Consider the following 21,257-nt stretch of genomic DNA (forward strand, 5'->3'; position numbering starts at 1 on the left):
CTGGTAGATCATTCCATTTAAACAACTGTTATACTTTAAAAGTAATCAAAGTGATCAAAACCAATAGAGCAGAACCAGAGATATCGCCTTGATAGATTAAGCGTTATTCTTGCTTTTCAAAGACCTGACCCCTACATTACCCATAATGCAATTTAGCAACTCATTGTCATCACTGGAGGAAATGTATCAGATTACCAGCAGTTTCACTGGAGCCACAAAAGGCTCTACCCTTTAAGTCATCTGTGTGTGTAGAGGCATGGATATACAGATGCCAATGATGGTCAGTCGATCCACCACTTTGGTGCAGACTGAAAAGTCTCAACACCTCTGTGCAGACGTTCATGTTCCCAAAATGATTGATCCTAATGACTTTCCCTGACATTTCCTCTAGTGTCAAAACACAGTGTCACATTTCTGGTCTTGTTTCAGATGTCTCTGCACCGATCGATATACTTAGGGGTGAATGATTTGCAAGAAAAAAATCTGAAGGCTGTAGGCTGGGGCATCTCTGTCGCACCACATTGCTTCATTTATGAGTTTGTTGTCATGACATATTGGACCCTTATCAAAAAATTGCAGCTCATGTGACGTTGATATTGAACTGTGCACATCTTCGCGGCCCATCTACCATCATCATCACCATCAGGTCAAAGCTACAGTTACAATACTTGGTTTATGACCAGATAAATAAGTAAGGAGGATAAGGAAAACTTATGACATTAACACAAGCATCAGCTTTACTGTACCATTAATAAGCAAACAAATAACTAATGAATAAACATTTCAATCAAAGCTTAATTACAGAGACGTTGGTGTGACTGTAGACTGCCTGTCAGCACTCCAGATCAACAGGTCAGTAATGGAGCTTCAGTTTGTTCGACCTCTGCAATCTTACGAAGCAATTACAAAAGTAATTTTCCACAAATTATATTTTATAACAAGGAAGCAAGCATTCTACAGAGATAGTTTAACCTTCATTAGGTATCTCACTAAGGTTCCCCCACCTGGAATTCTTCACAACACAATTCTTCACAACACACACCACAGTGTGTATAATAACAAACTCAAATTCTCACTTCTCATCTCTCAGGATCTCCTTTTTTTTGTATTTCTAGTGAACCATTTCAACCAAAAGGTCTTTTTTTTGTGGATTCCCTGTGTGAAAGGGGTGTTTTGTTATGCAGAACAAACTGATAACTGCACATGAACATATGTATGCATAACTTATCTCTTACACTACATGGGATAAGAAGCAAAAAAAAAAAAAAAAAAGCCCTGTTTAATTGTGCTTGCAGTATATCTTTTCAAATTGCTAGTTTATACATCCAGTCACAAAGAACGAATCTCCAGGAGGTAACAAATCTGTTTCTTTCTCTTCTCCCAGAACTCACTTTTTAATTGACACAGCTGCTCACTTCTTTATTTCGAAATGATATCAATCAACTTATTTGTAGCCTTAAAGCGCACCTATCCTTCACATCACGTCTTTTTTTCTCCAACAAGACCTGATTGATTAGGCATGTGTAAATGTTCAGAAATCGTTAGAAGACGCTGCTACTGTATGTGACTGTTTCCCACATTTTCATACCTCTGCAGTGCTCTCATGTGAGGATGAGACCATGTCCCACACCATCTGTTATTATTTGTTATTCAAATTCAATTTGAACTCCCAAGTGGCCTGCAAAAAAATCTGCTTAATTTCATTCTGTTCACATTTTCGTGCCATTATGGTTTTCGGCAAAACAGCTCAATCTGCTGAATAGCTAATACTTGAGAACTGGGGAGAAAACACTGTGTTTGACAACTTAATGGAGACATTTCCTCACTTTCTCTTTCACACATTTCTCACAAAGACTTAAAAGAACACACAAACAAAAGTGTAAAAATATCTGTACGTCTTGTAGGTGTGAGGCATTATGTGGAAAAACTAGTCTCTGCCTCTTTCACAATACTTTTCGACAGGTGTGAATAGCAAACGCTGATGAATGACCAAAGAACACTTTCGAATCCATCTTTCACCTTTTAGAAAAGATTCAAAAATGTTTTGCCGTCTGATTCATTGTAGCAAGTGATACAAAGCTGTTAAATCACATCGAACCAGAGAAATAGCGACACCAAAAAGAAAGACAGAAAACAGATGCAGTGTTCAAAGGTACTCTGGCAAAAGAAAGGCGGACTTTCAATTTGCAGGTCTGTCTGGTAAACCTTGTTCACATTCACTCATATGCCAATGTTTAAATGTGGAGAATCTGCTTTTCTAAACCTCAAAATGTAACCCTCTTCCATGTCATATGGTAGGTAAGCAGCAGAAGCACATTCATGAAGCCAATCCCAAATTAATCTGCCGGGTGGCAGATGGGCGAGGACGTAGCTGAATGAAGAAGGCTGCGATGGTTAAACAGTGAGCATGGTGTCTTCATTACGGCAGTGAATTATTAATTTAGGTAAATAAACTGGCGATTGTTATACAAAGATGAGTTTTTAAGAAAGACTGAATGTCCTGTTTTTGCAATTGTCTTCCTCTAATTGATGGTAAATATTGTATCACAGAGGTTGCTCTGGGGCAGCAGGCCAGGAATTGATTATGAGGCTGTAAAGCTTTCATGAGCAACAATCATTCCACTGTTGTCAGTAATTTTATGCTCATAAATAATGTTTTGGAGGACTTCCTGAGTTCACTCCTCGGAAGCCACAAATGTTACTGTTGTTTCCATTTCGATTGATTACTTTGACATTTTGGGAAACACGCTGACAACTCTCTTGTTTGTACTCTAAATATGAATGTACAGCGAGCAGCTGCCTAGCCTAGCTTAGCATAAAGACTGGAAATAGAGTTCCCTAGCTGTCTCCAAACGTAAGAAAATCCAACAAACTGTCATGGTTTTGTCAGTTTCTACCTCACCTGTGTTCCCAGTGTTCTGTTGCCCTCCTGTGTTCCTGTGCTCCTCCCCAGTCTTATTTTCCGACCACACCTGTCTCACATCAGCCTCAATAGCAACTAGACACAAACACTTTGCAAGCCATAATCAACAACTTATCCAGTAACAAGCGGTGCTTTAGAGCATTGCTTGTAGGATATCTTCATTCACAACCCGTAATACAAGGCTACACGTACAACTGAAATAAAATGTGCTTCTCATAGGCTAGCTCTCGCCTGCCAATGACGGTCCACTGACTGAAAACTGCGTGAGTTGGTTGGAGCTGAAACGACACACCTTCCACACACGCACGCACACGCACACACACACACACCAGCAGCAGGAATGTAGTAATTTACAGCCTACCTTTTGCTGAACCCTGGTTAAAATCCATGTCAAACATCCGACGAAAAAGCAAATCCATTAAATCCACCACGAGTTTTTTAAACTTGCTGCTGGCTAGTCAAAACTCCCAGGTTGTCAGCAACAGGCTGTCAATTCTATCTATGCAGTCCTACAGTTTGTTGTAGCCGTGGGTTGATGGAGAAATTAAAGCTGGTCGCAAAGATGTCACGTCTTGATTTGCCAAGAAAGAAAATAAAATTGATCATTGGACGAATCCACCATGTGACTCGTTGATGTCACAGGTGACACGTTGTAAAGACAGGAAAATATATCAATACAGTGTTTATTCATAATTTTTAAAAAGACCTACACGTGTCATCAAAGTTTATTCCTGTATTTATGATAATAATGCAAATACTGCAAGTAAAATCCCAAGAAATATTAATTCCTACTATGTTTTCAGCAGACTGGCTTTCAACATTAAGATGCTACAATGGGATGATTATGAAATATCTTTGCTGTTCTAGGCTGCTGGTTATCCACATAAACAATGAGTCTATATTAGTGCCTCATATCCAAACAGAAGTACATGTTTTATATGCATTAAAACATCAAAACACTCTCATTGTTAATGCTGACGTCTGTCAGAGAGAGTGTGCAGAAAATCATGCGACTGCCTGTGTGGTACTATGAGTATGAAATATAGAAAAAAACTTATTAATCTATCATTTTCATATGATGTTGATACATATAAAGCCATTTTATCATAGTGAGTTCAATAGGGTCAATATTGCTTACATTTTAAGTGAAAGTTGTCACTGTTATCATAACATTGTGCTATAAAATAGAAGTTAAGGTCTTTTGCCTTGGTATAACCAATTGTCATTTTATGGGCAGTGCAAAGGCAGAATACAGTAACTTCCGAAAAAGGGTCAAAGGTCAAATTTGAGTAAAAAAAAAATGTGTAGATAGATTAATACAGGTATACACTACAAACTGTGAAAATTACAATATTATACCTATAACCCAACTGTCAGGACATTAAGATAACTTTAAAGATATTTTTCTCAGTTTCACACTCTGGAGAGTTAAGGTCTTTTGCCTTAGTAGGGCAGCACTGCCCTGCTCCTGGTTAGTTTCCTCAGTTCAGTTTGTATTTATGGCAATGCGTTTCCCTCACACTTTGTCTGTTCATCTGGCTTCATCCTGCTATCGTCTTTGCGTCACTCCTGTGTCTCCTGTGCTCCTGTGTCTGTTCCCCAATCCTTGTGTTTTCCCTGTGTTCCTGATTTATTCCCCGTTGTTCTCTGGTTTGTCCTCAGTTTTTTGTGTTACTTTTGTATTTTCCTTTGCCTGCCTGTTTTGCTGTTTGTTGTCCTTGTCTGTTGATTTTTGGGATATTTCAGTCAACCAGCTCATTATGGCTAGCTTTTTGTTATACTACCTGCCTGCTTGTCTTGTGTTTGGGCCATTTCTGTGATACAGACAGGATGTAACATGTTGATCAGTGAGCTTTAAAGGTGCTCGAAGGTGAATTATTACCTTTCGACAGAGCCAGGCTTGCTGTTTCTCCCTGTTTCAAGCCTTTATTCTAAGCTAATTTAACGAGCTGCTGGCAATTACTTTGAATCTCAGCATCTGCATTAAGCTGTTAGCATACAGCCATAGCAGCGGTTTCGATCTTCTAAAGCACGTCAAGAGAGCAAACAGCACATTACCCCTAAGTGTCAATATATTTACTGTCTTCTTTTAAGAGAAAAAACATTCTTCTTTTTTTTTGCCAACAGTTTCATATGGTGGATAATAATGTAGTTCAGTGAAGCTGAGTGTAAGCATGGGATAAAAGAAATACAGAAGCAGAACTGCCTGTCTTACCCATGTTCAGTAGCACACAGAGAGCGCAGACTGAGATACCAGGTGCCTGTTTGCGGGTAGGGGATCCTTAGTTTGGTGATATTCGCCGAGGTATTCACGGAGAGGAAAAACCCAGCCACCGATTCTGCAACAGAAGCAAAACCATGACAGAAAACTGAAAATGGAGAAAGAGCAACAGAAGAGCCTCACTCTTAATGAGAAAATTCAACATTTTCTGAACAATACGTTTATTAACTTCAGCAACTTAAAGAACCGTCGAAGCACAGTTGAGCTACAAGCCGTGAAACAAATACTGAACAGTGCTATAATAATAGAAGAACAGAAAAGAGATCAAATTCAGCTGAATTCAAAATGTTGAAAGGTCAGCTGTGTGTAGGAGATAAAATGAGCTGTACGTGTCAATGAAGTGGAAGATCTCAAAGAAACTGGCTCCAACTCAGGCGATTAAAGAGAAACATGCTGTCAGGCGAAGTGTTAAAGAAAAACCGACGGTGTAAACTGTGTATGAACAGTCAAGTGTTATTGTCGTTTCACTCATTCAGAAAAAAGATTCTAATATTCTGAAGGAACAATCAGCAGTATATCAAATGCGCTCAGGTCACAGTAAAATTTGACTTACCTGATTCACATTTCAGCGAGGAGTTTTCCCGTAAGAAGAGAGGCATCCCGTGGTTCAGGCAGCCAAACACTGTCACATTGGCTCCTTTCAGGGTAGACTGCGGGAGGAAACACGAGCACATGTCGTTCATCCCTCCATCCAACCATCAACCATCTGCTGCCATCACGCTGGTTGAGCTAACACTGCTCATGATTACCTCTGGTCTCATTTCCCCTCAGTTGTGAGTTAGTAAACTTTAAAACTAACAAATCAAGTGAAACTGCTCCCTCTCTGTCTGCCCGAGGCACCTAAATGAAGATGTTGGCAGTTTATCTCCTCAAAGCATCAATTATACATTAATGCACTCATGCGTTTAAAAAAAAAAAAAAATCCTGGGGAATTATTCAGGCGTTGGGAACTGCATAGCTTATATAAATTGGCTCTTTCTGCAGGGAGGTGAGAGAGACCACTCCAGTCCAATTTGGTGTATCAGTGCAAGAACAACAGGGGTACAAAAAGAAAGAAAACTGACTGCATGTGCTCGTGCAGCATCGGTGTGCAGTCAGGCATCAAATGTGACAAAATGTCTTCTAATTTATTCACAGTGTCTCTGTGTTTAGGAAAGAAGAGGAGCATTGAAATGATTTACGACTATTGTGGAAAGTGTCTGACTAACTTATTAAACCTGCCAGTCAGAAACAGCAGGAGTCATTCTTTGCCAAACAAGAACTTTACACCACAAGCAAAAGCACGTTTCATGCTTCGCTTTGTGTCCGGAGAGAACTGCGCTTGGTGGTAGGGATAATTTCGGGCAATTATTTCCTGAATAAATCAGATTCCTATTGCCCCCCGAGCGTTAAATGAGCATAATGTATATGCAGGGAGTTGGCAAAGTTGTTGATTAATGCAATGACTCAACAAACACACTGCCAGGTGCTGAGATTTCAGGCTTCCTAAACTTACCATCTGGCCTGTACTCTCTTGGTACTAAGACTCAATCACACCTACTGGCACTTAAAGACAGTCTCCTTCCTCCTGCTCCCATCTTTCAGCCCGGCAGACCTGCAAATGTACGGGCTCGAGCCTTTTTGTGAGTTCTGCCCCGCAGTTTGAAGATGAAGGATTGAGCAACAAACGCTCCTGGATGGATTACCAGACAGGCCCATCCAGAAACAGGCCCAGTGGCCTTAAAACGGGTAAGGAGGCCCCCACAGGTAGAGTGACTGATATAAACATTTCTAGGTAAGTAAAAGTAGATATGCTTTAAAACAGGCTAGCTGCATGACAGTATCTGTCTGTTGGTCCATTACTTTGGCCCAGACTGAAATATCTCGACAAGTACGGTTGATATTTAAGGGGTGATGGTACATTCTCCGGCTACAAAGTGGCTACAGGTGCAGTTTTCCATCCGGTACAGTTTGTCATTCAAGAGAAACAAGCAGTTTGTGCCCACTGTCCCATAATCTGTCCATGTAAAGAATCAAGGCCAGAGAGTCACGGCAACAGTAAAGATTGCCCTTATTAAGCCTGTGTGACTGCGAGACACGGCATGTGTTGAGACAGGAGAAAACAAGTTCCCCTCAAAGTTGTCGCCCCTCCTCCTGGCCCAGATAAAGCTCCACAGAGGTCTTGTATGACTCAACTCCCCTTTAAGGACTTCTTTGTGTTTTTTTTATTCGCTCAGTGCAGTTGGTCTACCCGGCAACTATTTCAAAGCTAAGCCAGAAAAGGGAAAAGTATTTTCTTGTGCTTTGGTTGAAATCCTTATTACTTGTTATTCACGACAAACAGAGAAATCTCATAACATGTCATCTGTGTCGTCACTGAGGCGCACAGACAAAAATACTATCACAGATTTCCACAGCTTCTAACAATGACACTAAATAGAAAACAGCAACGTACAAGAACAACAACTCCCTGTATATTCTCACTTTAACTGCTATTCTAGAGGTGTAAATACAATTTTTCTTTAACGTTCAAAATTATAATGTCATAACACTCCGCAACACAACCAATATACCCTGGAAATATATTTATGTCCACGATGAAATGCCCCCAAAATGAGATGAAGAAGCGCCCGTATGTTGTGCACAAGCCATGAAATGACAAAGTATCTGAAACAAAATTCTCTTAAACCCTTTTGATTACAGTCATAATCCCAGTCTCCCCTGGAGGCAACTCTTTGTAGTTTATTCTCAAAAGTGATTCTGACCCAAATTCTTGGGCACACATTAAAGGTGCAAAACAAATGTTATTTCTTCCCCCTATTTTAAACTCACTTCATTTTATCGTGGCCCTGTTTTGTATGGATTGCTATTACAATATTAGCAACCGTCTCAAAGGGATTTACACGGATGTAAACGTGGTATCATTTACGTTGTATGGTTTACTGACATCATTCAGGGCCCTTATTTATCAAATGGATCTTAGATCTTCAGGTTTGATTTAAGCCACTGTTGAGTCCGCAGAATTAAACATGTTTCATGGCTTCAATCTCCTCCACCATGGCCGCGATCTGGTCTTCCGAAAAGCTAGATTTTCTACCGAACCGTCATTGTGCTGGCATTCTATGAGGGGAAATTGCAAAGGCAGGTGCTGTCAATTTAAGACCTGATTTGAGATTACAGGTGTGTAGGTTACAAGTGGGATTTTTCAAGAACCTGCTTGAGCAAGTTTCTCACGCTCTGCATCTTTTATTAATCGAAAAATTAAGCACACCATATCAAAATATCTTAAGGCAAATTTCCAGTATGAATCTAAGAAGATTTTTATAAAAGAGGCCCCGGTTTATTTACATTGTACTGACACCAATCCTTTAAACTCGGCCTCCAGCACTAGAATCCCTCCTGTCATATTGGTTACTGGCTGCCAACAACATGATTCAACAGGAAACATCTCAAAATGAGGGGGGTAGATGCTCTCAAGATTATTTCGCCGTATGTTTGATCCTTCTGAAGTCTTTCACCCGAACCATTCATTTGCTGTTCTAACCAGGAAATGTCTTTGTCGTCTGTGTGTGTGGAGCTGATATCAAGATTTGACCGATAACGGTGGAGACTCAATCCATCTTCCAGCTCCAGCTCATATAACTTCACCTGAAGCTGGATGCCAGAGGTTTCCCAGCACTCTTCATCTTTGCTGTCCAGTAACCAATCAAGAAAGGATTTCAATCACTTCTTAGAAGACCTCTCTGTTGTCAGGGCATCTTTGTTATTTCATGTAAAATTAATATAGTTCTTTTTTTTTATACCTCATTTAAATTAATGTCTGGAGTTTTAACACTAATTTTGTTTGGGGATTTATTTATTGCTCTTACTTGTAAAGCACTTTGTAACACCGCTGTGAACATTGCTACATTAATCATGTTTAATGTTTTGATTTATAGGCCTGATCCATTATGCAGCTGTTAGTTATGTTTGTGGAACGTGAGTGGCAAGGGGCATAATTCAGTCAGGGGGGCTATCTTCCAACAGTGCAATGCTCAAGGTTACTGACTGAGCAAACTACTGTAGAGATTGGTTTGAATAAACGCGTCTTTAAAAGCATCCAGGACACATATTTCTACTTTAATTATAAAAATGCTGCAGATTGGGAAAAATGAATACCAATTGTGTCTCTGTTGTCTCCTCATGTGGCATTTGCTTTGCTAAAATTTCCCAGGAGTGTGTCAGGCAGGACATGATGCCAACAGATGCGTGAACATGACTGACGCTGGCATGTGTGCTACATGCTGCACAGCCCAGTGCCCAAACTAATTAAAATAAACTCTGTGATGAGTTTGAATTTTGTTCAGTAAAATATTAAACTCATCAGATATCAAAATCAAAAACAAATAAACAAAGGTTTCTCACTCACTGAAAAAAAGCCTTTTCTTTCGGCTTCAGTTCAATATTTTCTATACTAGTTCCTATGTACAGTGGCCCAAAAGTGACAAACAAAATAAATAAATAATTTACAATAAATAAAATCAAACAGAATACATTAATGGGCAACGCATATATAAAGAATATTGCATTTTTGGGCATTAATTTATTTCCACATTTATTTATTCATGTTTTCTTTTTTTTCCACATTCAGTGCCACATTTGCAAATCTCCTGGGTGACACTGAGAGACAGTGTCAGCAACTGTGTCTTTTGGCTCTCAAATGGCTAGTTACAAGTGTGGCAATAAATGTATGTGTATATATAGAAATAAATATGGACATAAATGAATATACAAATACATGCAGAGATGTATAAATGCACAAGTACAGAAAAAATCTATTTGCTTACTGCCATCGCCATTTTATTCATTATTTTCTGCAACATTTCTTTTCATTAACATTTTTACAAAGTCACTTTTGGGCCCCCATATACAGAGGAGGGTATTACTGTGAAAAAACACGTGTGACATATAAAATCTAACAAGGCATACATCGATGCGTTCTCAAGGACTAACACTCATTACAGTGCTTACAATCTCTCTTTGCATAAGCAGACTTTGAAAAATGGATCTAAAGCGATTAAACCGAGCCGCTGCCAACTGAGATATCAGTGGAAATAAAAAGCCATATGCATTCCTTTCGCACTCTTTCACAGAGAGTGACGCAGGGCAGACAAGCAGCTCCAGCTATTGTCTCCTAAAGCCCTGCAAATCTGCCAGAGTCCCCCACCGGCAGCGGCTGACTGGATTCTGCGCCTGTGACAAGCAAATGACAGATCACCGCCGAGGGGAGAGAAATCTGTCCATAGAATGATATAGTTCGACAGTCTCTCTGTGGAATACAATCTGCGGTTCATACAACAATCACGGCAACCGGGTTTCATCACAGCATACTGTCTCTGTAACATCCGTAGAATCCACTGAGTTAAAGTCAAAGTCAACAACTATCACTTAAGCCATGTTTCCACCTAGCGTACCAGGGCTTTTAGTCCTGTTTCGAGGAATTAAAAGGTTCCTCCTGTCGGTTCTTGTCTGTTTTCACGTCCTTCTAAGACTCCCGAAGATTAGGCAATTTAGCCCACTGACGTTTAAATGTTTTTACATTTTACAATTTTTCCATGCAATCAATGATCGTCAGCCCATCGTATGCTGTCTCTTGTAATTTTAATGTCGATATGTTGAAGCACAGTGAACAAAAATAATCTGGTTTTGAAGGATGCAGATTTTTTTTTAAATGGTAGCTGAAATAAAATGATGCAAAGCGCTCGACCAATCAGAAATCTTCAGTTTTGTAAGCACCACCCCCAAAGATCTTGTGCTTTTGGAAAGTAACACAGGGACCAATACAGGGACATTTTGGGTGGTTAAATACATAGTTCTGGAGACTCCCTAAGAGGAACTAGTAGTAGTAACTGCAGTATACAGTAATTATTTTATAGTAATATACCTGAAAATTACAGTAACATACTGTGTTTCTACAGTAATCAGACAATTTCATAGCAAAAATACAGTATGTTGATGTAAAATTTAAATAGTACTGTAATAATTATCTTTAATTATTGTAAATTCAGTGATTTACATACATTTACTGTGTTTTCAGTCACTCTACCAACATTACTGTAAAACTCCAATACTGTATTGCTAAATCACTGTACGGTGCTGTACAGTCCTTACTTACCAATTTTTACTGTATTTAGGAATTCTGAGAAATAAGATCATGGAGGGATAACTGCTCTAAGCCTAAAATGTCCCTGGAACTAAAATAAATCCTGGTTCCTGTGGTGGACATGCACTTTGCTGAGAAGAGACTCTCTCTCTGATTGGACTGTGGGACAAAGATCACATAAACATGAAGAAAGCATGAAAAAAATGCACATAAAAACATACCAGAGAATCCATAAAAACCCAGGGCGATCGTTCTGTGAGGTGACAGCAGCCAATAACCCACCGTGTCACCACATCAACCAGCAATCAATCAATAAACCACCAAATGAATTACAGTCAATTATTCTCATTTCCTTAAACGACAGCTATTTCTATTTTTCTCTGACATTTTGGGAAATAGGACTGTTTGCTTTTTTTTGCCGAGGGTTAGATGAGGAGATTGATTATTGGTCTCATCTCTGTGTGTTCAATGGAGATGAAAGATGTGTTTAGCCGAGCTTATCACAAAGTCTGGAGGCAGGGAGAGACAGCATGGTGGCTGCAAGACAACAACTTTAAACCATTTTCAACCATTTTCATATGTTGGGCTGCAACAAGCAATTTTTTTTCATTATCCCTTAATATGACATTACATATGTTTTTATCTATAAAATCTCAGAGAAACAGGTTCTTATAGCCCAAATTGGCGTTAAATTCAATTGCTATGATTTCTTGACCAACAGTCAAGTGTATCTTCCTGTTTCTGTGTACTTACAGTGCTCAGAATAAAAGGACATTTTTAACATTTAGGTCTCACTGATCACTGGTCAGCTCCATCTGTTGAGGAAGACGACCCGGTCTAGTCGAGAGCTCCAGAAAAGCTTTTGGATAGACCATGCGCTGAGATTTTTTTAGTTGCAGAAAGGGGATATTCTCCCCCTTCATTGACGGCCAGTTATTTCCACCTGCTCACGCCTTTTATGCTAAGCTACAGGTACTAATGCTAAAAATACCCTCGACCAATATCTCCTCTGAATGCTTAGAGATGAAACTGATATCAATCTGTCTCCCAGGAAGACAGCGAAAAGAAGCACATTTCCCAAAATGTCAGGACATTCCTTTGAACGGAACAATCAAAGATATTTGTTGTGGTTTTACGCTTCATCCTCGAGTTCTTTCAATGTTGGCTGACTTGCTTTCTATTAGCGGAAAATGTTTAAAGTCCATCTGCCAGCCTGTAGCTCTGCAGTTTTTCGGCTCCCTGTAGACCACCAGAGCAGCTGCAGGTGCATCCTTAATGCAGTTATGATCTGAAGGACAGCTTAACAAAGACATCACATCAAATACTGCATGGCTGAATTTTGGTATTTTGGTTCCCTCTCAATTATAAGCATATGTCACATGCCCAAACACTGGCGCCTGGATCACTGTGAACTTTTTCATCTCCCAGAGCAAAGTCTATGACCATACGAGCATCCATATTTAGCAGGCGAGCTCAGCCAGACACTTTGTGAGCCCAATTATTCGCCCTTGCTGGCTGGGGGTTTTCCCTCTGTTGCATGTTTACTTTACTGATTACTATCTGATCTATTCTGCAGTAGTTAAGTGTACAGCAGGTGAAGTGTGAGGGGGAAACAGAGTGCTGTCCAACACGTTGAATGAAAAATATCTCATTCATCAACGCCAATAACTAAATGTCTGCATGATCAAGACACTCAACACCTCAATCTTGCCAACCCTTCATTTTGTAGACATAAAGTTGAAGGTTTATTTACATAAATGTACCTAATTTAAGTGTCTCCATGATAAAAATAAATCAATAAAAAAAATAACATTGTGTTAAAAAAGAATCTTCTTTAAAACAAATGATTTCAAGCGGGAGACGTGAGGGGATGCAACACTTGACCATAACAGGCATCTCCCTCCAACAACCATGCAATCACTCACTGGCTGCACTTGATTGGATGAAAACCACTCATGGGCCATTTGCTCCTGGATCTCAAACCAGACCAACATGGTGGCTCGTTCGGAAACTTTCTCTTATATTACAAAAATAGCTCAGCAAAATGTGTTTCTGAAGACATTTTAGGCAAGAAATAGCAGAATCCTTCTTCATTTCTAACTCAACTATTGTTAGCTTTTATGTTGTTGTTTTTTTTTTAGCAGTTTCCAGAGGCGGCTCGTTGTGCTGGATTTGCATAAAGTAGCCATAATTCAATGTTATGCAACGTAGCGGGAGCGGGAAACACCGCACCCCATCTCATTGCACGGCTTCCTACATAGACAATGAATGGGTTGTGTGAAAAAGGCGTACCTTTAGATTTAGTATTCATACCTTTGTGAAAACACCCATCGACCAATTTGGGTAATAGCAAGATGTCCTTAAAAACTGGTCTTTACAATTACGATGGATTATAGAACAAGCAGGACTGGTGTTATCTAAAGGATCTTGTTCCTGTTTGTTTTTGTTTTGTTCTCTTTTAGCAGCTTTGTGTGAGGATTGTTAACAGGGAGAAAAAAAAAGGGATGTCTGGGGGATCCATTTTTATGTGCCTTGATGTGCTCATAATAAATTCCAATAACAATATTTCAGGAGAAAAAAAGGAACTATGACTGACCATGTTGAGTTTGAGCTCCATGTTGAGGACTCCTCCACTGTCTAAAACAGGCATCAGGTTGATGGCGAACACGGCAGCTCTGTCCGGTGGAATTGATATATTCGGACCGAAGAAGACGTAGAAGTGCACAGAGAAGGTGTCCAGCTCGTTGCGCAGAGTCGGACGGATGGGCCAGCACTTGTTAGTGTCGGTGGTGGGGGCAAGGTACACGATGCTGTCCTCCGAGGAGTGCAGTTGACTGGCGTTCTGCGATGGGCCGGGCAGGGCCGCCATCGACAGGGTGTCAGACAGCGAGAAACCCATCGCGGTGCCAAAGGACTGAGGCATGTTCATGGAGGAGCTGGGCTGAGCTTGATCCTTCGACAAATTGGACTTGGAGCAATCTAGTCAAAAGCAGGAAGACATCAAATTCACAGAGGAAATCAATCAAACTGATTCCTTTACAGCAGGATGTTCACTGTCTTGCTGGAGAAGCACCTTGCAGCATCATCATCATCATCATCATCTTGTGTAAAGTCATAATCCCTATCATGAAATCAATCTGTGTCTGTGAATGAACAATGCAGAACCAATCCCCGGCAAATCTCAAACAAACAGACAATAACCAAGTCAGTTATTTGACTTGCTGTTATTATGCATGCTAAGCAACCGAGTCTTTTGCAAATGTTTGAAATGATCCCCTTCAGCTGGCTTCCACAATGTAAACAGCAAGGTTCAGCGCTGTACACTGCTTTTTAATGAGACAAAGATCCACGGTAATTCCAAACAGTATGCTTTCACTCAACACAAAGCAACTCGCTGCAAAATGGTCATTGATGGCAACTGGCAAAGTACCATCAAATACCGCCAGTCCCCAAGGGGAAAGGATTTCAAAGGCTTTTCGAGCTCAGCCTCGTTTGCATAGTGTTGTCTCTGAAAGGGTTTGAAGTATTTTGATGTCCGTTCAGGCAGCTGAAGCACTCCCTAAAAATACTCAATTACCAAATACTGCGGGCTCCAGATGTAACTTCGGTAGAAACAAGGAAGAAATCTGTGCAAAATCAATAATAAAAGACCCAAATATATCACACATATTTATGTATGTGTGGGCGGCCGGGAGTGAAAGGGGCTGTGAAAACATATCGTTTCATAACATTTATAATCCAAAGGATTGGCTTCTGTTTGCTTGTATAGAGTACAACACATAAACTCTATTCAACGACCAATCTTCTATTGAGGCCAAGACACCTCCAGTGAAAATACTGTACAAACAACAATAATAAATAACCTAGTTTCAATGCTTCCTGTGTAGCCGGCGACCGCGGTGCACGGAAATTGGACCGGATTCAAACAAGGGCACATATTTCTGAGACGGTGCGAAACAACAATAACCGACAACAGCGAGAAAAGCGGGAGAAAGGTGAGGACTCCAGATGGTCCCTGAACCTGAGGTGTTCTTCAATTTAAATCCACAAAAGGTCAAGTGAGATCTGCCTGGCAGGCAAGGAGAGAAACAGAGTGTGAATAATTAGTGTCTGTGTTGCCATGGTGACAAAGTGCACCGTATAGAGGGAGGAGATCGCTACACAGGAGTAGACTTCCCACAGATTTGTGAGCCATCCCTGTGGAGTGAGCAGAAAGAATATCTCGGCTCTGCAGAGCCCCAAAACAGCGTGTAGCACTTAAGCGTGGTATCACTGGCCTCTTAGGGATCCCATACCAATCACCTCGGTTTGGGCTATACAAGCCTCTTAATGGTCTGATTTCAGCAAAACACATGTTCAAACTAAATTTCCCCAAACATCTGCACGCTATACAAGACACTGGAGATTTTTTTTTTACTTTATCTCAGCTGAAAGCTACAATCCTTTATACTCTGGCTACATCTTTGCAGAGATCTCCTTTGAGCTTTTGTTTGGCTTAATTTATGAGTGCTCAGGTTTTTACAGAAAACGACTCCGGTATCATCTTAAATTACACATCAAAGCAGCAGGAAGAAAAATTATGAACAACGCTGGAAGCAAACAGCTCAGAGATTGTGGCAACAAGCATGATCACGGTTCATCTGAAAACGGTGAGAGAGAAGAGAAATCCAACATTGCCTCTAATCACCAAATAACCATTAAAATGTTTTGTTTAATTGGCAAAATTGGTGAAATACTCTCATTTACAAAACTGTCTGCGCATGGGACTAATAAATAAAACATTGCAGGTTATCTTCACATTAAGACAAGCAGGAATACCAGTGCACTGAAATATGCTTGAATGTACACTGCTGCTGTGTTTTATGAAGACAAAACAAATAGAGCTCTGAGGCAGCTGAAATTCACTACAAGCCAGAAATAAATAGAAATAAATAAATAAAAAAAAACTCTGAAGACTCATCAATCCTGTTTCTCTAAAAACAAACTCACCTGTGATCTGCACCCCGATTCGGAAGTAGACGTTGCAGTTCGTGAGATATCGCTCCACCAGGATGTAGTACCACTGTTCCCAGGCAGGTACAAGGGTGTCTAATTCACAAGGGTTCCACTCCCTGCAGTCGAGGGCACTCGAGTTATGCACCGGCGGCGCCCGCGCTCTTATCTTCAGCACCACGGGACAACTCTCACTACTCTTGTTCTTGGTGCTGCAGTTTACCAGCTGAACCTTCACCTTTGATATATAATTGGGGATGAATACTCTGCACAAGCACACACGCACACAGAAAAAAAAACACACACACACAAACACGAGAATACATTTCAGGAAACAATAGCACAAACCGAGGCTGTATGATATACCATAGAGAGAAAATGTAGAATAGCACTAAATGTAAATGTATTCAAGTTAATGTTTATTCATGTTTATTAGACAAAAAGGCCACAATAATTATGATAAAGGACTGCATCTCTGCTGTAATAGAGATGTGATGGCGTCACTGTGACTTTGCAGTAACGCCATCTCTAATGTGGCATTATCTGGTTTAAAGGTGCAGAATGTAGGACTTGTAATGTAATGTAACAATTTGATTCAACTTAAATTATAGAAAGACTGTGAAAAAACAAAAATAATAAATAATAATGATAAAAATAGGTTTGAAATCATGCCATCTACAGTATGTTTTGTGTCGTTAGCATGCTAACCAGCTAGTCCTGGTCCAATTTTAGTATGAATCTGGTGGGTGCCCAGTTTAAAGGTCTGCTGGTTGGTCACAGGGCCCACTGTTACTATGCAGACTCGCGTTTTAAAAGTAGTTGTAAAAGTGTATAATGTTCATATGTACATGCAATACGCCATCGCAAACCCACCAACAACTTAATCATGAACAAACTTTTTAATATTCTTCTTATCATTCTATTTATGAAGAACGCATATAATATTAAATCCCCCTCCTTGTGGCACCTTCAAAAGTTCATGAAAAAATGAACAATAGACCTTGAAATAAAAAAATAAAAAAATCCTATTGCCTCTGCTCATATAACTGATGTGACTTTTGGAGAGAAGGGGAAGTTAATAAAGGTGCTCACACTAGAAGCACACACATGGAAATTGCATCTTTTGGAAATGAGAATGAGAGATAAGCTCATAGAGAAGGACTCCAGGAGAATCAACTTAAGAGGCAGATGAGGAGGTGGACTGTGCGCAAAAAAACTATATTTTTCTCTCACATAATTCTTGATTAAGTGTGTAATAAAGCTCAGCTGGAGGACTTACTTGTAAAGTGCAGATCTGTTGTGGACGGGGATCATCTGGTCGATGAAGTATCCGGGATAAAGCACTGAGATCCCGATTAGCCTCTGGACGATGAGCTGAGGCTGGAACAGATACTGGCATTCTTCAGAAAGACCCTACAAAGATAACACAACAGTGGTTTAAATGTCATTTACCGTGGTTAACTAACTGGTATTTCTTAAAAGCTGGTAAGGAGGAGATCAGATATAATTCAGACTGACCGAGAAATCCTAATGGATCGTGTGCGTAAAGCCTGTCACCCTCCTGGATTAATATGACTCCGTCCTCCCTCTGACTGCCACACACAGTAACATGCACCCGCTATTTCGCTGGTATGGTTCTGAACCATTAATGCTGGATGTGCATTACTCTGTGAGATGAGCCGAGCTGACCGAATGACTTGGAGCCAGGCGAGCGTGCATTGTTTTCAACACATGATCTGCTGTGAAATTTGTTTTAAAAAAGGACCGAGGCCTTTTGCACCTGATTCAAAAGGACAGGTGTGAATGCCAAATGAGGTCGTCCATTCCTGTCAGCCAGTCACTAACCCCTCCCGTTTGGGCCACAATTACTGTGGCATGTGGCATTAGTCCGGGAGCTGCGAGGTGACCCTTTGATTTATTACAGCCTGTCAGTCGGAGCGGCACGTGTGTCTTGTAGGGCAAGTTGTGTTTTAATTAAGGCTTGACCAATATGGGTTTCAAAGCCTAATTTTTTTAGTTTTAAAGTTTTAAAGTGCAGATGGCTTTTGATGGTTTTAAAATAGCTTTAGATTTGAACATTTTAATGGCAAAAAAAAACCTGCAGACATTAATTTATTTTTCATCTGAATTTCAGTCTTGGCAGGATGTTAAACCCTATAATAATCAGTTAAGGCCACAGAGCAGTAAAACTTCCTGTTGAAACTGTGACTAATTGCATTATTTTGGCGCTTTCAGTCAGAATGACCCAGCGAGAAAATGCAATTTCGGGGGAAACTCTGGGGTATACACTGCGTTTCCAGTTTATTAGGTACACCTGAACAATCTAATGCAATCCTTTGCAATGGCGCTGCAATAAATGCAACCTTTTAGAGCACGTTTTCAGCTTTATCGAACAGAATGGAACACTTCACAATATCATTCTGAGGCAGACTCGGAAAGGAATTATTGCAAGAATAATAATTTAGATTGCATTAGGCAGTAAAGGTACACTTTATTAGCTAAGATAATTTAATGTGTTTGGATGGATAACTAAGCTAATTTACAAAATAAACAAATGTATATATGAACAATCGAATTTGGAAATAATATTTAGAAAAAAAACACATATGCACCTGGGGGTTTTACAGACTGTTTCAGTAGATTTTTGCACAAATAGCTTCATTATGCTGACAGTAGACAACACTGACTGGCCAATGTCCAGCATGAACATCTAATATATACTGGCAAACTGCTGTGTCAAACCAATATGGAACCAATATAAAGATCATCATAAAACAGTTAGATAGAGTAAGTAATGGGCAAAAGGAGCTCCTCCACAATCGTGACTGATTAAAGGAGACTTATTCTGCTTTTTTGTCCTTTCCTTAAGTGTTCTTTACATTTTACAGATGTTCTTGTGCACAAAGGGTCTTTAACGTTAAAAAGGTCCAACTCCGCACCAACAGAAGCTCCGCTCTCCCACGGAAAACACTGCTCCTGAAGTGCTTCTTCAGCAGTCCCGCCTTTGAATCGATGACTTAGTGACATCACACTATGTCACCAGTTCACACACTCATATGATTTATGCCAAGCCACTGGCTGATCATTGGTGTGAAGGGGCTTTTAAGAGACAGGAGCTAAAACAGAGCGTTTCAGAACACTGATTTGAGCATTAAAACATGTGAACCTATTCTAGTAGTGAACCCGAACCTAAAAATAAGAATACTATGCCTCCTTTAAGATTCTTGTTCACATCCCCATCATTTAGATAAATCCGTTGCCCTATGCTTTAATTAAGTCAAACGAGTGAACAGCTGGGGGCACAAAAGGTGCTTGGATGGATGGCTAAACAGTTAATATCATTCACCGCTCTTGTCACTTCCTATCAATTTCCTCATTTACAGTGAGCTTTGTTTGATTATCCTTGACTTCAGTCAGGATATGATGCACCTGATCTCGATAAGCAAGCGATGGAAAAAGAGCAGGTGTGATTTCGAAAGGAGAAATGATAATACGGAAATAATAATCATGAGCTTGGTATACAGGTCAGATAATTAACAAAAATGCCCGAATGAAATACAAGAATTTGCCTGCATACAGAGAATCATTACTCTCAGTCTTGCTCTCAAAGGGAAACATTTTGTGTTTCCTAATTGCAATAACGAGATCACTACTTCTTTGTTTTTGGGTGCTAACTCCTTCCATCTTTTGTTTTAAGCTCAATACATAACTGAGATTGGTATAATTGCAGTGTGCATCCCCCTCCGTGCCGCTTGCTCTGCCTCCACCCATGTTTCCATTCTGAACTGCAAACATCACATCTTTGCTGCCAGAAAATTGCTTCAGAGAGCAGAATCTGAAGGAGGTATGCTATTTCCATCTATACCGTGTGTCAATGGAGGCTGGTCACATTTTAGCCGCCGCTGCCTCTATTCCCAGTGCCCCCGAATCACATCAATTCTTCTGTTGAAATGTTGATAGCAACTTTTGATGATATTTTTGATTGTTGTGCATTCCAGGTACACCTTTTCTAGCCAGTGGAAAACCACAAAGGAAGCACAACTGAACACCATGCCAATGACAAATAAATTGCCTGAAATGGAAATCAGCAGGTGTTTATGTGGCCAAACAGGAGAACACGATGAGATGAAGAAAAAACTCTCTGACGCTGTTCTGCCTCTTTAAGCTCTGCAGCACAGGCCGGAATACTAATCCCAAAGAAGACTTGCATCACTTTTATTTGATTTTTTTTTCTCCACCATGAATGAGACCTAAGTAACCATGAAGAACATATTTTAGATGTAAATCACATTTGAGTTACGCTTCCACTTTTAACAGGCTCAATTAGTGTGCGATGTAAACGAAACAGTGACTCAAGCCTCTCATTCACTGCTCTAAACGATTCGTTTTTCTCCATGTTAGCATGGCTGCAGGGCTGCCAGTGCGGGTCTGCTGTCACACTGTATCTCACCAGCTACTGGATGGACTGCCAAGGCTTTTGGTACATACATTCTTGGTACCCAGGGGATAAAAGCTACTGACTTTGGTGAATCTCTGACTTGTCATTCGGCGCCACCAACAGGCCAAAATCGTCTCTTATCTAGTGGCATATCTCGACCTCTATCAGTTTGATTGGCACGACTTTTGATGCAGATATTCATGATGCCCGTCGAATCTTTCCAAATGACTTTGGTGATAATCTGATACGACAAAATGAAGTTGACAATTAAGTGAAATGTCTTGACAAGCTTGAAATGGGGTTTAGAGATTCAGACAACAGCATCTAGCATCAACATCAGGTTGTTTTTTTAACACTACATTTTTTTAACACTACAACCATTTACTCAGTCTATGACTAAATACCTGTAAAACTATCAAGACTCCCACCAAACTCAGCTGTACTTCCATACTTTATATTTTAGCATTTTTGCACTTTCAGTTCCCTCGTCTAAAAGTCAATG

At 40.1% G+C, this 21,257-nt stretch overlaps 1 protein-coding gene across 1 annotated transcript in view; it reads right to left on the reverse strand.

Moving 5' to 3' along the window:
- The window catches only part of tmem8b (transmembrane protein 8B), a 42,635-nt gene that overhangs the window by 12,591 nt on the left and 8,787 nt on the right, over positions 1-21,257 (reverse strand). Inside the window, exons 4-8 of the mRNA XM_030416669.1 lie at positions 17,597-17,730; positions 16,315-16,583; positions 13,922-14,304; positions 5,758-5,854; positions 5,139-5,262 (exon numbers count right to left, since the gene is read on the reverse strand). Of these exons, the coding sequence (XP_030272529.1) occupies positions 5,139-5,262; positions 5,758-5,854; positions 13,922-14,304; positions 16,315-16,583; positions 17,597-17,730 (1,007 nt within the window). The remainder of the gene's footprint in view (positions 1-5,138; positions 5,263-5,757; positions 5,855-13,921; positions 14,305-16,314; positions 16,584-17,596; positions 17,731-21,257) is intronic.

Source organism: Sparus aurata, chromosome 5 (assembly GCF_900880675.1).
Source record: "Sparus aurata chromosome 5, fSpaAur1.1, whole genome shotgun sequence".
In the NCBI taxonomy this organism is placed as follows: Eukaryota; Metazoa; Chordata; class Actinopteri; order Spariformes; family Sparidae; genus Sparus; species Sparus aurata.